The sequence below is a fragment of the Urocitellus parryii genome, chromosome 15, assembly GCF_045843805.1.
Source record: "Urocitellus parryii isolate mUroPar1 chromosome 15, mUroPar1.hap1, whole genome shotgun sequence".
Classification (NCBI taxonomy): domain Eukaryota; kingdom Metazoa; phylum Chordata; class Mammalia; order Rodentia; family Sciuridae; genus Urocitellus; species Urocitellus parryii.
In genome coordinates this window covers 41,367,968-41,385,064 of record NC_135545.1, presented here as the reverse complement: position 1 = coordinate 41,385,064, position 17,097 = coordinate 41,367,968, and the positions used below count along the sequence as shown (strand labels likewise).

The window sequence follows — 17,097 nt, the reverse complement described above, 5'->3', positions numbered from 1 at the left end:
TAGAGACAGAGTCTCACTGAGTTTCTTAGTGCCTTGCCATTGCTGAGGCTGGCTTTCAACTCATCCTCTAACTCGTTCTCCCGAGGTGTGATGCTGTACCGGCTAACCTCAGTTTTTTAAAAATATTTTAGTTGTAGACATACACAATATCTTTTATTTTGTTTATTTATTTTTATGTGGTGCTAACAATGGAACCCAGGGCCTCACACATGTGAGGCAAATGCTCCACCACTGTGCTACAACCCCAGCCCCTCCTTTTACATTTTTGATACAGTCATTAGACATTTTTAAACTATGGACTTGACTTATACTATGCCATTTTCTTTTTACAGAGGAGGAAACAAGCTTTGGAGTCTTGAGTGACATGAGCTGCAATGTCTGCCCTAGAGTTGGTGACAGGTAAGGCTCCAAAAGAAATGCCTTCCCTAGGCCCTGCCTCTGGCTGTGGGACAAATGCCAGAATGTTTCATGCTCAGAGTCACATTCTTCTCCTTCTCCTTGAATCTTGACCAACCAGTCGTACATTCTGCCTTTTAAGGTGGCCTCAGTTGGTGCAGGGACCCATGTTTGTGCGAGGCACCCCAAGATTCCCAGACGGGACAGATATTCTCATCTGTCCTCACTCCCACCTCCTGGCTGCTCCAGCTGCAGTCAAGAGGCCTCTGTCCAACTCTAACCCCTGTCAGCTTGGACATCAGCTGTGACCTGCCTCCCAGGTAATTTTGTCAAGTTACCTTAGGGTTTCCTCCCCAGATAGCATCCTAGAGGTGAATGTCCACAGCCAACCCTCGGGCTGCAGAGAATTCTGGGCCTCTGCAGCAGCAGCAGCAGCAGCAGCAGCAGCAGCTATCATGGTAATCATGAGATTGGGAGCAAATCCTCTGCAGGAGCTCCAGGGGGATTGGGTCTTCATAGTCACCCATCTCCTGAGCCCCACCCCATAGAAAGGAGAGCCTGGTTCCCCCAAGAGGTACTTTGGAGGAGAGCCTGTGCCCCTAACCTGGGAAGACTCAGCATGCTGTGGTTGCTAGCCTGGGTCTCTCTAAAAGCCCTCTTGGCTGTCCAGGCTGGGGCCTCTTTGGGGTCTTGGGAGCAAGAAGAGCCCATCTTGCCTTGGATGCCTCAGATGTATCCAGCATCACTTCCAGAAGACCTTGAACTGAATGAGGATTCAGAACCCAGGCTTGGGTCCCTTGAGGCCAGGTTTGCTGGAGGCATTTGAGATCCAGCTGGGACATTCCATTTGGATATAATAGAGTCAAACCCTGGGTTGTGATTATAACATAAGGAGGCCACTTTGGGTTTTAAAATAGTTTTAAATTTTAAAAATGTATTAAGGGAAAGGATTTGGGGGAGTGAAAATTCTTGGCAGACTTGGGATAATTATTATAAAACCAGCTCCCATTTTCCAAGTGCTCCTCAGTGCCAGACCTGTGGTGCTACCATCCCTGGGAGGGGCTGGACAATGTCCCTGGTACATCCAGCAGCATTGAAGCTATTATGCCACCTCTGAGCGGCCACATTATGCTATCCCTCCTTTCCTTGGGCCCAGCTGCTCTGGCATATAGCAAGAAAGTTCCCAGACAGATCCCGTTCAACTCTAGCTCTGCCACTTACCTACTTAACCTCCCTGAACCTAATTATCCCATCTGTAAAATGGGATTAATGACAGTTCCTGGGTCTTAGGGAGAGAGCTGGATATCTTACGCAGGCCCTTCACAGGGCCCTAACAGTTCACACTGCTAGTACACTTCCCTGCTACCAAAGCCATCTGCCCCCAAGCTGAGCAAACACTATCCTCCAGACAGCTCCCCCACCTTCTCACCCCTCCTGAAACCCAGAGGAGAAGATAGCCCCTAAGTCAAGCCAGTGGGCGTGCAGAGGCAAAGTTGTCTGGTCCTGCACTGGGGCAGATTTTGCTGAGATATCCTGTCTCTCCTGTCCCCCCACCTTCACGTATTCTGGGGACAGGTTTGTCCTGAGCATGGGAATGGGAGGGGGGGACCAACAGAGCAAGACTTGCCCTTCCCTGCCTCCCTGAATTCAAAACTAGAAGATCCAGAAGTACCCTGTGGCCTGGGAGTGGACTTCTGGTTTAGTGACAATGACAAAAGCTATAGGCATCGACAGTCAGCATGCCTCACCAGCCCCTCTCAGTCATGAAGCTAGCACTTTTTCCCAAGGGGTTTGGTCGTGCCCCTGCCTCCTCACAGCTACTCAGCTGTCCCTTTCTTTCCCTTCACAACTAAACTTGCACATGTGCTCTCCTGGCTTCTCATTCCCCCTCCCTCCTCAGCCCCCCTCACTGTCTGCCTCCTGTTCCATCTGGGTCAAGTGCTCCCTGGGTCTCTAATCCCAATTGTGAGCTTGCCTCCCTGAGCTCTCTGGACTTAGGATGGGGCGAGGTGGAGGCCAGCAAGGTACTTAGGGTGCAAATTTAAGACAGCACTCACTAAAGATTTGTGCAAATGAAGGGTTGGGGCCTAGAGTTTGTGCCTCAATGGTTTTCTTCCAGGGCCCCATCAATACTATGTGTCCAACTGATCAGCTCCTCCCAGGGTTCCCAGTCCGTGAGGGGGGTCTTCCCACTTCCTCTGGACAATTCTCCCTCACACACAGCCAAATGCTGCCTTTGAGATGCACCTTTAAATCTCACCTAGTTCCCTCTTCCCCTCCTCCACTACCCTGTCCTTTTACTCCTGACCACCCACCGGGCCCCACTTCCTCCCTGCTGCCATGTTCCACAGGGATCTTCCCCATATGCACACGTGGCCCTGCCCCTCCTCTACTGCCAACCCCGTGGCTCCCCACTAGCTTAGGGAGAAAGAAAGGCCCAGGCCCTTCCCCGGGGCTCTAGTCCCACTGACCCTTTTCAGTCCCCCAACCATTCTTGGTTCTCACCTCTTCCCTCTACCTCAGCACAGCATTCTCTTCCCTCTGTCTTGGAGTACTGGCTGGAATTTCATTTTCTCACAAAACAAGGTAGACTACCCTTTTCCTCTGTTCCCATCACCTCTGTCCTGCCCTTGTTATAATCTCCCTCTGCCCATTACAAGTCCCTCCCAAATGTGCCCCACTAACCACCACCGACTCCCTAAAGCCTAGAACAGTACTTGACATAGCATAGGCACTCAGTTGTGTTCCTGCATGGATAAATGAGTTTATTAATTAATACATCCATGGGTTATCATGTAGGGAGCTTTGATGGCTGGGTGGGGACAAGGGGAGATAGATAGTGTATAAGCTATAGCCAGGGCCTGCCCGTGGCAGCAGATGGCTGGAGGGAGAAGGCCATGTCACCTCCAGCAGGCTGGGTGCTGATTAAATGGCCTGGCAGTGAGGTGCGTTCCTGGTGGAGGCCTGCAGTCGAGGTAATGCCGAGAGGGCAGCTCTGCCCACCTCTAATTATTGCTTGAGTCTTTCTGGCAGTGCCAGCTGCCTGCCCCAGGGAGCTCGGTCTTGTCCATCACAGTGTGAGCTCAGAGTGGGGCTGCTGCCACTGCCAGTGGGGAAGACAAGAGGAGGTTCCCAGGGGCCTTTGGGTCTTGGAGAGCAGAGGCAGCCCCAGGCTTGGACCCTGCTCAGCGCCTGTTCTTCTAGTCCCCAGGGCAGCTGCAGGGTGCCCTCAACTCCAGGGTCCCATCAAAAACCCTCCAGAGTGGTCAAGGAGCAAGCTGGCTGAAAGGGGGTCCACAGCACCCCCAGGCAGGGAGCCTCAGATGGTTTGGTGTCTGCTGACATGGAAGCCCTTGGGAAGATGGTGCCCTTGTGGTCAGCTGGGCAGGTGGGCAGCTCAGGCCCGGAAGGAGGCTTTGACCACGCGGCCCTTCAGTGGTTGTGGTGGCCGGAAGTTGTTCACCATGTGGATCCTCTCATCATCCTCTGAGGTGAAAAGTAGGCTCCGGAACTTCTCCATCTTGAAGAGGCAGAAGGGTTAAAATGGGGATGGTCCCAGACCCAGCAGCTGGCATATCCTCTTCAACTGGTCCGTCTCATCCCCACTCACTCTCCTCTTTGAGACCCAGCCCCAGATACTTACTCCTAAAGGGCCTGAACTCCACTTAGTTCAAGTCCCAATCCTGTCCAGCTAAGGTGTATCAACAAATGCAGCAGTTCAATTCCAACACAGTAGAGGTGGTCCCAGGATCCAGGTGTCTCCCCCTCCCCCAGTACATGTCTAGGTCCTAAAGACTAACAATCAAGCTAACCCCCAACCAAGAATCCAAACTTTACTAGCAATATGGTGGGGGGCACCCTACTTTGGCTGGGCCCTGAGTGCCCCCTTAACTGGGGCTCTGGGAGGACTCACCTGCCTCTCAGAGATGCTGATGGGCTCTCGGAGTACAATCCAGATGACACTCTCACTGAGGGGGGGTGTGGTCAGGGAGCCTGGGTAGGTCCAGTAGTGCCGGCTGGTAGGCAGGAGGCACTTGGGGTTGAAGCAGCTAAACTGGGCCTTGGTGCCCTGGGGAGCAGGGTATGGGGGACAGACCTGGAAGTCAGCACAGACCTCCCACCAAGATCAACCCAGCAGCTTCCCCACCCACTTCTATCATCGGGATTCAGGCTTCTTCTTGGCTCACTGATGCAAATTATGGGCAAATGTCTATGATCCCAGAGGCCACCTCCCCGGCAGGACTGGGCCCTCAGCACCCGTTTGCTTGTATGTAAAGGTTGTGGTTCCTGGGCTCTTGGTCACCGTGTTTACTCCCTTGCCTTCAGCTTTCCTCAGTGGCACTGTTTGTCAGACTACCATTTATTGTGACCAGCATCTCACAAATCCTACTCACTCCTGGGTTGCCTGGCAGGCACCAATGGGGCAGTGGACCCTAGTGAAGAGGAATCAAAGGTAGTGTCCTTTGCCCTTGGTGTCAGCCAGAGTTTGCTGCCAGAATAGAGGGCTGAATGGGCCCACTCATGAGCCAGCTGTTTCTTCTCTTCTTACTAAGCTGCTCAGGATCAGGGACAGGGAGCCCTGGTCTCACCTTAAACCGAACCATGTAGAGGGCATCCGTCAGACGATTCATGCTAGGGTGCTCATCCCCCGTCTGTTAGGGAGAAAGTGGTGTGAGCCCAACACCCCTGCACTCCAGAGATAGAGGCATGCCAGGCCTCCCTTACTCTTCCTGGTCCCAGGGACCCACCACTCACCTCCAGGAAGACACTGACCACAGCCAGGCCATCGGGTGCTGAGGCTGCCTCCCCAAAGGTACTATACTTCTTGGCATTCCAGTGAACTAGATGTAGCTGGAGGAGCAAGAACAGGCCAGGCCAGGCCAGGGCTTAGCACCTTGTGGACAACAGAACTCTGAGCCAGGCTTCCTTCACTTCTACCTGACTTCTGCCCCTCTGCGGGGAAGACTATCAAACTTTCTAGGCTTGGGGTCCTGAAGTGCAGGGGAGCCCCAGAAGTTCCCAGTAAGCATCTACCCATGTTTGGGCCCAACCCTTCCCCAAGCCCCAGGAGACCCAAAAGGAATCTGACTCGGGTTCTGCCTTCCAGTGAACTAGCTATGAAATGAATGATGGCCATCCCTAGTGACATTTGGAGGTGGCCCCTGCAGCGAGTTCAAAGAAGTAGAGGGTTATCAGATGAGAGCCTTGGGGAAAGGCATTCCAGGCAAAGGGACCAGGAGTATGAGGAGCAATAGGGAACCAGGTGTGGACAGGTGTATGCATTCATCACATGCAGCCCAATGGGGGAAGAGGGCAGGGGAAGATGAAGCCAAGCCTGGTGAGTCCGTGCAGGGCCATGAATGCCAGGTTCAGCTTCTGAAGGGTTTTCAGCAGGGTGTGGTAGGACTGGGCAGGACCTTCAGAAAACCTATGCGCAGACCAGGACAGCAGTGGGCAGAGCTCAGAGGGAGACACTGTGCTGGGGGCAGGCAGAAGGCATCTCACCTTAAAGTCCCCTGGTGTTCCCCTCACCCTCTCCAGAGCTCTACCCGGAAATGCTCAAGCCACTGACTGTGGCGTCCCTATCCCTTCCCCAGGCCGCAGAGGGATACAGAGGGCCCTCACCTCGCTGGGGAACGACTTGCCGTCCACAGTGTGCTCTGAGCCCGCATCATGCTTCTTTCCCCAGTGGAAGTGGAACTGCCTGAGGCGGTAGGGCCCTTCCAGGGGGCCCCCAGTCACCACTGTGGGTAGAAGTGGGGTTTGTGGCAGTGGGCATGGTGGGACCCACACTGCCTCATGGTGGCGGTGCCAGGTCCAGAGCAGCAGCCCAGGAAGGGGATATGTGTTTCATGTGGAGAGTCCACTGGACTGGCCAGGCTGGGGTGAGTCTCCACCGACCATCACAGCCCGTAATCTGGGTCAGGGCAGAAATCCTGACAGCCTGCAGTTTGGGACTGACAGAGTACTGCCCCCTCCTTGGGGCCATTCTCTTCACTCCTTCTGATTTCCTGTGGGAGCTGGGCCCCTGCCTCCAGGCCCGCCTTGGCACTAATAGTAGACCTTCCTGGTCTGGCTCCTGACCTAGGCTGGCTTGGAAGGATTCGTTTGTTTAGTCCTCATAGTAGCCCACAAGGGCCAGAACATATTATTATTCCTATTTTATAAAGGAGGAAACTGAGGCACAGAGAGGGCAAGGCATTTGCCCATGGTTACATAGCAAGGCACTGAGGTATGGTATAAACCCGTATTTCTTGAATTCTGACCCAATCTCCTGATCACCAGGCCATACTGCCTCCCTGCCACCTTGAGCCCCCCAGAACTTGGTATTGCCCCAGAACAGGAAGCCAGCTCCCGAGAGTCCTTACCCTCCTATTTGACAGGCTGTAGTGCCCTCAGTGCCATCTGCAGCACAAATGACCTCTCTGGAGGGTCCCACTTGTTCTGAGCTTGTGACTTTCTCACCTTGATGGTTGGTGAGCTGGGGCCATGCACAAGGCCTCCTGGGGACTGATAGAATTTCTAGCTGAAAGGGATCTGGCAGCAGAGGGGGCCCCAGCCAGGCCTGAATGTGAGCCCCTAGATCAGGTGACGGCCCCAGGCTCAGAGTTCCCCTAAGGCCCTTCCACGTTGAGTGATCAGGGCAGGTCCTTGTCCACATGGGGGCCCCTCAAGGAGTACAGGACAGTCCAGAGGCCCCTTCTTGCTGCCCAACCTGCCTTACTTGAGAAACACGGCCTGTCCAGGGCAAAGATGAAAGTTGAGAAAGGGAGTCTGGGGATGGGAGGCAGGAAGGCCACCCTATTCCCAGAAGTGGAAGGAACAGGGCTTGCAGGCCGAGCTTCCAGATAGGTCTGTGAGCGTCCACCTCTTTGAGTTTGCTTCACCTGGGACCCCTAAGTATCTCTAACCCTCATTCTCTAACCTCTCTCCCTGCCCACCCTCCTTCCTCCCTCCTCAGCATTCTGTTGGCACCAACCCATTCGACCTCCAGAGTGAACTGTGCTAGGTGAGTGGCAAAACCCCCCTGGCTCACTGCCTCTTCAGGTCTGGGTATTCTGTCATCTAGCCCCGTGTGTCCTCTTCCTAAAGTTTTTCAAGAGTTTTTTCCTTTCTTGGAGCTCAGTGCAAGGAAATGCTTTTCCTCTCTCTCTCCTGAGGATTGCTTGACTTCCTCCCTTACGCAACAAGAACTATACCCACTCTCTTCCCCTTTTCCCTAGCCTACCAGGAACTCAGGATTAAGCAATTTAGATCAATCGCCTCATGAAAATTCTGGCTTTCCTCTTCTTTTGTGCCTTTTGAATTTCTTTTCTTTTTCTTTTGTGGGGATTGAAACCACAGGCACTCTACCACTGAGGGACATCCCCAGTCCTTTTCTTATTTCATTTTTTATTTTGAGACAGGGTCTCTCTAAGTTGTCCAGGCTGGTCTTGAACTTGTGATCCTTCTGTCTCAGCCTCCCAGGGTGACTCTTTTGTTTTTCTATTTCAATATGTGTGTGGAAGGGTAAGAAGTGGGGGGTGAGGGTTCAAAGAACTGGACACTTCCTAAGAAATTCTAAGAAATTCTCCTCACCCAACTTCCTATCCCACAAACCTAGTCATAAGGACAAAATCTCTTCATTGAAGAGTACTCCTAAAGCCTCTGCCTAGGAATTTATCACGAAAGGACCTGGACTCTAATCCCAGGGCAAAGAGATCTAAGAAGGAGCTTCTGTGAGTTCCCATGGGCCTATCTGTGGCCCAAGGGAGTTGAGACCTTTAGTGAGTTGGAGAGAAAGACTTTGGGGAGCAGAACCAGCTTGTTCTGGCACTCCCCAGCTCATTGAGCTTCTGTTCGCCCATCTGAAAAGTGGACTCTTGAGAGGAACAAATGAGCTAGCCCAATAGGGTTAAGTCCTAGCAGGGACAGGTTCCAAGTTTTGGCAGGGGCCACTTACCTGTTCGATCATCGCTGTCATTGAAGTCTACCTGGACAGAATGGCCATTGTTGGTGATGCTGAGGGATGTGCAGACCTCATAGGAAAGCTCCAGTGGCTGCAGGCTGGGTGAGTACACAGCCTGGCTGGATATGATGTTGATGGGTGACTGTCGGTCTCCCTGGGCAATGGGATACAGCTTGTGCCAATTCAAGGGGCCTGCAGACAGGGATGTGGCAAGGACTCAGGATAGCCAGGATCTCTGAGCTGCAGGCTGAAGTAAGTCCTGGGGGTCGATTCCCAGGAATCCATTCAGTGAGCCTCTGCTTTCCCACTCTGCCAATTCCCCTTCAGCCTTCATTTCCTTGTCTGGGAAATGGCTTCACTAAAACTCCCCTCCCAGCATGCTAGGAGGCCCAGAGAGGAAAATGAATGAAAGGGAACATCGTGCAGCTACAGACTCAGAGGTGGTTCCAGGTAGTGCATCTCATAACCTCCAGTCCCCAACACACACTCAAGGAGGCCCCAAGCATCTGAAGTCTCTGATCTTAACAAGTATTTAACCTCTTCCTGCATCCTGAGTAACTTAGTGCAAACTTGATGTTTGTGATACTGATAACAAAAACTCACATCAACCTAACTTTGGCTCTGTGACATGTATTTGCTCCTCACAACCATCTTGTGAAGTAGAAACTAGCATGATGCCCATGTCACAGATGAGAGGAACAAGGGCCATGCATGCATGTTCACACACACACACACAGTATAAACACAAGGTATGTACCTGTACCATCTCTGGTTTCCCTCTCCAGGCACATGCCCAGAGGTCCACTGAGATCTTCATATGTGTGCACACATGTGTACCTGGGTCACCAGGACAAGCTCAGAACAACGCATGTGCTCAAACACACACACAGCCCTACTGACTACATTTGACACACATCTATGCACCCTCACACACAAACACCTCCTGTTGGAAAGCCAAGTTCGCACAAGAGGACCACAGCAAAACACATGCCCATGCACACACATGCACTCATACACACACCTGCATGCACACCCACAGGCGCCCACCACCTGCCTCCCAGAGGCTCCATCTGCAGCCGAGAGGCTCAGCATCTCCCTGGGGAACATCCTGAGATGCAGCCTATTTTTAGAGCCACTGCCGGCTGGTGCTTCTCCCCCTTTTTGGCTTCTTAAGTTTTCCTGAGAAAACAGCAGCAGGTGCCGACAGAGCTGTGTCCCCAATGGATGACTCAGAACTCCAAATCGTGGCCCGGCCCCACTGGGTTATTTTTGAAGCCCTTGAGAGTGCTGCCGCATGCCGGCACCACTGTCTTCTGTCCTTTGCTTCTTCATTGCCCCTAGACAGAACAACCCATGTCTAGTTGGGTGAAGGGCAGCTGCCTGTGGGTAGCAGGGCCATGGGACAGGCCATTCAGGACCCTGGATGCTCAGAGCTGGTGGGCAGGATTAACAGGAAAGGCTGATGTCAGGGGACTCAGACTCTGGTAGAAGCACCCAAGAGCTAACTGCTGGAGGAAGATGGTCTCCAATGTGTGCTGTCAATCTGCCCCTTTTCTGCCTTTTCCTCCATCTTTGCTAGTCTCAGTTGCTTTTTGTTTGTTTGTTTGTTTGTTTTTTAATGTCTCTGTCCAATTCCTGCATGTCCAGATCTAGGGTTCCACTTCCAAAATAGGCTCCTTTATCCTTGGGGGTTTGAGGGGACCAGAGACTCTGAAGCACCTCCCTGATTCCCTCTGTTCCACTGTAACTTCATGGCCCCAAAGACTGTGGCCAGGGACCCCTACCTACCCTCATAATGGAGCTGGAGAGTTGGGTGCCCCTTCCAACCTCCATCTGCCCTACTTGGGTTCCCCTACCGACAGCCTGGATCTTGGGGGTACATCGCTCATTTTAGGGAAATGAGGAAGCCCTTACTCCACACCTCCCTCCCTGCTTGCTAAGAAGTAGCCTAAAAGGGAATTGTCGTGTCCCAGACCCACACAAAAGCCGTATGGCTCATCTTCTGCGTCTTTCTCGGTTTCTGCATCCTATAGCAACTGTGGCAGGGTACATCTATTTTCCCGTTAGACCAGGAGGCTGGTGTCGGCCAGCTCCCACCTCACACCGGACGTGCTCAGACACCCTGCTCAGTGTGGACACTCGACACATGCATGAGCACCCTAAGTGCCCCTTTCCATCACTTACCAGTGGCCACAGCAGCTTGGACGCTTCCACCGGGAAACTCTTTCCCCGGGGACACGGCGCCCTTGCCTTCGCGGAGCCCAGTTTCCCGGAGGTCCCCGCACACACGCCGTGCGCGCACCCCGTACAGACACCCGCGCACAGCGCTCCGCCGCGACCGCCCCCCGCCGCTGCCCTGGGCCATCTCCACGCGCGGTGCACGCCTGGGGCGAGTCAATGAGTGCCCAGCCGAGTCCCAGGAGCGCGCGGCAGTCAGGGGCGGCGCGGAGGTGGCGGCAGGACGCGTGCCACCACTGGATCCCTGGCTGGTGGCAGGGGACCTCCCGGCTCAGCGCGGACTTTGCACTGCCTGCAGGGGAACCAGGGCTGGGGCCCCGTAAGGAGGTCAGGTTCTGGGGGCTGGACAGGAGAGGGGTCCAGGTCGATCTAGGAGCATGGGAGTTGCGCGCTCGGGAAACCCAGCTGGGCGCGCAGGTCTGGGGCGAGTCCAGCTGGGTCAGGGCTGGCAGGGGTCTGCGCCTACCGTCGTCCTGGCCGTAGCCCCAGCCGTGGTGGCCGGTCATGCCGCTGCTGTCCCCGCAGCCGTGCACCTGCCGGCTCGGCTTGGTCCGCTTGCTTGGTCGGGCTGCGGCTCCAGCCCCGATCACTGCCGCGGAGCAGCCTCTTAAAGCGGCGGCGGGCGGGAGGAGCAGTTCCCCGGGGACCCGCCCCCCACCCCCCAGCAGGGCGAGAGAGGCCGGCCCTGCTCTGCCCCCGCCCGCCCGCAGGCCTTTAAGTCCCCAATCGAGATGGGAGGTGTGTAGGGGGTTGGGGGGATGGGGGTAAACCTATCCTCCTATCTTCACTCCCAGACCTGACAAGTCTCCTTCTTTTCCCCCAGCACGTGTATGGACTCTGGGACAGGAGAAACCACCCACGCAGAGGGACTTCTCTACTTTGCATCCCCAACCCAGTCTTGTCCCTGAGCTGTAAATGCCACCAATGAAGAACTGGACTCTGGGCTTTGAGTCTTCTGGGGGTGAAAAGTCCCTCTTCGAAATGCAAACTGCGCTGACCACCAAGGGTCCAGATCTGGAACTTTCCCTGTTGGTCAGATACCCTGGCAGTTGCTAAGCCAAGCTTTGGGTCCTTCCTGTGATATAACCCTCCACTATAATGGTGGAGGGCTTACAATGACTCTATATGACAGAGCAGGAGACTGAGGTCAAGAGAGGTTAAGTAATTTGCCCAAGGTCGTCTGATCAGGGAATGAGGGATTTATTCCCAGTTTGTCTCACTTTGGATGTGGTGGGCTTTACCACTTCCTCCTTGGCACTGGGGGTCAGTGAGGGTCCAGGAGCTCTGGGGTAAATGGGGGTACAGGATGGTCAATTCACACCCAGGTGAAACCAGAGCACTAAATTGGGAGTGGGGCAGAATGGCATCAGCAATGGGCATGGGGTCAGACAGACTCACCTTAACTAGCTTCCCCCACTAATCAAGTCTGAGGCCCTGCCTCCCACCCTCCTTTTCATTCTCTCTGCTGCTTCCTTCTTCCTTCAGGGACCCTTTGCCTGTGCCTCCACAGCCTGCTGTTTGTGTCTCCTCTCCTTGCCTCCCCATGCCCCTCAGCACACCTGCCTTCTACCCTGCACTCAATCTCAGTGTCTGGTTTGCCCAAACATTTCCCCACCCACGAGCCCTGGACCTTGCTTTGCTGTGCCCTCCTCCTGGTGTGTCCTCTGTCTTCCACCCACCAGCTCCAGCCGGCCCAATCTGATTCATCTTAGCATGTGGCCTTGTGCCAAGGATAGGGCTTGTCTCTGGCTAGGCCTCAGCAGGCAGTTTTGGGAAGATAAACAGATGGATGGATGGAAGGACAAGACAAATGATCCCACCCAGGGCCCTCTACCCAACAGGAGCTGAAGAGCCATTTGTGGAATGTCTGCTGATCAGACCTTGACCAGGGGACACTATTTAAGGTCCTGTCCTTGGGAAGGAAACTCATTCCTTCTACCTAGCTCCCCTGTATCTCTGGGTCTGTCTGTTTCCCTCTCCCAGTTCCCCAGATAGAATAGTGGAGATTAATTGACAGCTAGTTAGCTTGGCCAACACCAGTGACTTTCCAGTCCTGCAGAGACATCCTTCACTGACTCAAGAGCAGAAAGGCCCTCTCAATATAAATCTGACCTTAGAGTAGGGTCAGAGGACTCATGATAGAGATGTAGGGGGTGTTCATGACCAGCAAGTGAAAGAGAATATATCATTGCCAAAGCCCCAGGTCTCCAAGCCAGAAACACCACCTCCAGATCAAAAAAACAAAGGCATGCCTCAGGGAAGGCCTGGAGCCTCTCTCCTGGTGGATCCAGCCACTGTTCTTGCAGGGGAGATGCAGCACCTAGGGATCTAGGAATGGCCCAAACTCCATTGACCCACATATTCCTCACAGCAACCCAGGCCTTTTCCTTATTTTTTAAAAAAATAGTGCTTAAAAATAAAATTTGAATTCTTAATATAGTTTTGCATCCAGCTTCATCCACACAGCAACCCTAGGGACATTTGGGCCCCATTTTACAGAAGACAAAAACAAGGCTCAGTGAGGTTGAATGTTGGGCTCTAGGATTCACAGTAAATGACAGAGCAAGGATAAAAACCTACGGTTCACTCAACATTGTCTAAAATCACAGACAGGGGAGGACGCGAATTTCAAATGTGTTTCTCATTTGCATGTATATTCAAGTTCTCTCAAAAAGGAATTAGAGAAACAAGGGAGAATGTTGTGCTTCCAGAGAGGCGATCAGAGACTAGAAAGGGCAGGGGAGGGTACTAAATGTGTACTCTCTACACTTCATCTTAGCCAAAAGGTCTAGAAGCAATCAGAATGTATATTTTTTGAAAGAATTAAAGTATATACAGTGTATTGCCTCCTCAACAACCATTAAAAATTGATTCAGTTCTTCCCTTTCTGCAGCCTGTCTTTAGCAATTTTCCCTGGGTGCTGGGAACTCAGGCAAGTGAAAGGAGCCAGTGACATCTGCCCTTATCAGGCAAAGCTCCAGTTGCCCCAGCAGCCCACTCAGGTCAATTTGGGCGGAACTATACCCCCATACAGACGCCTCCACTCTCAATTACATGCTGTCTTTCAGGCTGAAGTGATTTATCTGCTTGAGAGTTTACTCTTTGGTCTCACTGATATCAATGGCTCTTGGTTTTCATTATTTATGGGGGAGGAAAGGGAATGAGGAAACTATGATGAGTAGCTTGAAAAGCAATGGGCTCACTTATCAAATAATCTTGGCCAGATTTCAATTCCTTTCAGAGGACAGTGGTTTTGCTCTACAAAACAAGGTGATCAGGGGGTTGTCCCTGCCTGCTCACTTCATGGGGATCCCTTTGCACATCCATTGAAATGACAGGTGTCCAATGCAGAAACAATGGGCAGAATCATGCCTCCTCCTTGCTGTTATGAGTAGGGCCAGTGGGTCGGGCTAGAAATCTTGTTCCCTGTACTTAAAATTGTCTATATTGAGTTTAATACCCATTATCATATGTGCACACATGTGCACGCGCATGCGCGCAAATGTTCCACTCCAAGTATATATGTGTATGTGTACATGCAGGGATGCAAGGAGACTGAACTGTGGATTCAGAGAGACCTGTGATTGACTCCTAGCTAGCACCACTGGTTGTGTGACCTGGGCAAGTCTGCTTCACTTCTCTGAATTTTGGGGTCTTGTTTTTTTTTTTAAATCTATGGGATAGGGCTGGGGTTGTAGTTCAGGGGTAGAATACTTGCCTAGCACACGTGAGGCACTGAAACTAACAGACCCGTAGGATGGTCAGATGAGGTGATAATCTGTGAGACTCCTGGGACCAAGAATGTAATCCTCTGATCCTAGGTCCTCTACTCTTTCCCCTTCCCCTTCACTTCTTGGCCACATGTACAACTTTAAACAAATAGACATGGTGGCACATGCCTATAATCCCAACTACTCAGGAAGCTGAGGCAGGAGAATCACAAGTTAGAGGCTAACATGGGCAATTCAGCAAGACCCAGTCTCAAAAAAAAAAAAAAAAAAAGTCCAAACATTCCTGACTATAGTAATGATGGCTATTTGTTGTAGGGGGAAAAAAATGTAGGAAACAACTTAAAAATACAATTTAAATCACTAGTTATGTCACTAACCAAGAATCATCACTGTTACCACTTTAGTAACCATTCTGCCAGGTTTTTCCTGCTATGTACAGAACAATCAGTACTATATATATAGCTTTGTGACCAGTTTTTTTTTCCCCCTTGCTTGATTAGACTTGGAAAACTTGACACAATTTTCTCACATTGCTCTGGTACATGCATTATTTCCAGTTTTCACTAATGTAGATAGCACTGCAGTAAACATCCTTATTTATACATCTTTGTATCTGATGATTTCCTTATCCTTGGGATAAATGCTAGAAGTGGGATTATCAAATTAGATTGTATACAAATTGTCAAGTAACTTATTTTATTTTGCAGTACTAGGGATTGAACCCAGGGACATTTTATCATTGAGCTACATACTCAGCCCTTATTTATTTATTTATTTTTAATTATTTTGAGACAGGTCTTGCTAAGTTGCCCAGGCTAGCCTTGAACTTGGTGCTCCTCCTGCCTCTGCCTCTCAAGTTGCTGGGATTACAGGCATGTACCACCATGTCTGGTGCCAAGTAACATTTTAAAGTGTAGGATATATGGTGGAATTAATTTCAGAAATTTATTCTTTCATTCAGTGAGCATTTATAAAAATTTATTAGATGTCAAGTGCTGGGCCAGGCATAGGTAATACAACTCTGAAGACTATAGACTCACTGCTGCCTCAGGGAGTTTATGGGACAGGGGAAAGAGGTGAGAATCAGTCAATGAGCACAAGAGTGACAAGGGCTAGGTTGGTCAAGGACCGGCAGGGAGGGCTATTGGTCAAGGCCCTCAAAGTGTTCTGGGTCATGACTCATTTTTCCTGACTTGCCTCCCATAGCCTATGCAAACTTTTGGGATCCCATAGATCCAGGTTTCCTTGGATGAGACCATAAGGATGGATACAATATCAGACCTGAGTAGGGGTCTGGCCAGATCTGTTGGAGTATTTGTTTCTCATCCCTTAATTTTTAATATTGCCCTCCTCTACTTCATGTCTCTGCTGTCTCTGTAAAGCAGGGTTAGCAGCAGTATCTATTGTATTGGGTGAGCACAAGAGTTGATGCAGGTCAAAGGCCAAAGGCCTGTTTGATATATCTATGTACCTATATCTATATCTATCTATGTGGGGGGAGAGAGAAAGGGAGGGGGAGAGGAGGAGGAGTGGGGAGAGGGAGAGAGAATGAACTACATATTCCTGGGCCTTAACCCAGAGTTTCTAATTTAACAGGTTTGGGATAGGGCAAAGAATTTGCATTCCTAACAAGTCTCCAAGTGATATGTTGATGCTGTAGGTCCAGGATGACACTTTGTAAACCAATGACCTAAATGAATTAGGCCATGGGGTCCTGGCCTGATACCTCTGGTTTGCTGCACTCCACAGCAGGAGAAACACACAAGTAGGCCCTGAATTCCCAGATGGAAGTGGTTGTATCTAATCAGCCTCCACAGCTCCAGTGAAGAAATCTTTAAATGCTCCAGTGGATTGAATTGTATATCCCACAAAAGTTATTTAAATAAGTCCTAATGTCTCAGTGCCTGTGAATGTGAACTTTTGGAACTAAGGTCTTCACAGATGTAATCAAGTTAAGATGACATTATTAGATGAATCCTGATCCAATATGACTGGTGCTCTTATAAGAAGAGGCATAGAACAAGACACAAGGGAAAAATACCATGTGACGAGGGATGCAGAGATTAGAGCGCTACAGCAGCAAGCCAAGGATTGCTGGCAAACCCCCAGAACCAGGAAGGGGCAAGGGCTGCTCCTCTATAGGTTTCAGGAGCATAGTCCTGCCCACATCTTGATTTCAGATTTCCAGCCCCCAGAACTATGAAAAATACATTTCTCTTGTTTTAAGCCACCCAGTTTGTGGTACTTTGCTATGGCAGTCCTAGGAAACAAATTCCCTGAGGTATCTTTTTACAGACACCACCAACACAACCCTTTTCAAAGTCATGCATTCCTTCATAGGCAGTATGACTCCCCCTGTCCCCTCCTCCCTCACTCACCAAATTAGGGAATGTTTCTTCTCATGCTTTCCCTGACCGAACTGAGCCTAGGAGGCTAAGTGGTGGACTTCCACCTGTCACCTTTTTGACCTTCCTTCATTCCCTGAGTGTATTTTATTATCCTTTATATTTTACCTGTCCAAATGGAGAAGGAAATGTGATTACATAAGCATATGATGATCTGGGAAAGCTTCACGTCTCTGTCTCTCATCAGTTGTGCTCCATGAGGGTTGGGTAGGGACAAGGGAAGTCATGGGAGGGTGTGCCCCAGGGAAGGACATTCATCATCTTGAAAGATTACTGTCAAAACTGTGCCCTTCCCCTGTCCTCAGTGGGGATCTGTGCTCATTTTCTTCTTATTTCAGGCAATTATTAACCTGAAGTTGCCTATAGGGTCTGGGATACA

At 51.2% G+C, this 17,097-nt stretch overlaps 1 protein-coding gene across 1 annotated transcript; it reads right to left on the bottom strand.

Annotated features, from left to right (window-relative positions):
* Window positions 1-3,295: 3,295 nt before the first annotated feature.
* Ca7 (carbonic anhydrase 7) lies at window positions 3,296-11,144 on the bottom strand. The gene is made up of 7 exons (XM_026392644.2): window positions 11,049-11,144; window positions 8,339-8,536; window positions 6,022-6,140; window positions 5,152-5,247; window positions 4,986-5,048; window positions 4,310-4,465; window positions 3,296-3,916 (listed from the first exon to the last, which is right to left on the bottom strand). Exons 1-7 carry the CDS (start codon window positions 11,086-11,088, stop codon window positions 3,794-3,796), a joined length of 795 nt encoding a protein of 264 aa, XP_026248429.1. The 5' UTR covers window positions 11,089-11,144; the 3' UTR covers window positions 3,296-3,793.
* Between the last annotated feature and the right edge of the window lie 5,953 nt (window positions 11,145-17,097).

Bases quoted from the DNA above. Each gene is read 5' to 3' on its own strand.
- Ca7 (XM_026392644.2), bottom strand. From the start codon at position 11,088: ATGACCGGCCACCACGGCTGGGGCTACGGCCAGGACGACG. The intron at 8,537-11,048 runs GTAGGCGCAGAC...CCCTGTCTGCAG, and splicing joins GGGCTACGGCCAGGACGACG to GCCCCTTGAATTGGCACAAG. The intron at 6,141-8,338 runs GTAAGTGGCCCC...TTCTACCCACAG, and splicing joins TGACAGCGATGATCGAACAG to TGGTGACTGGGGGCCCCCTG.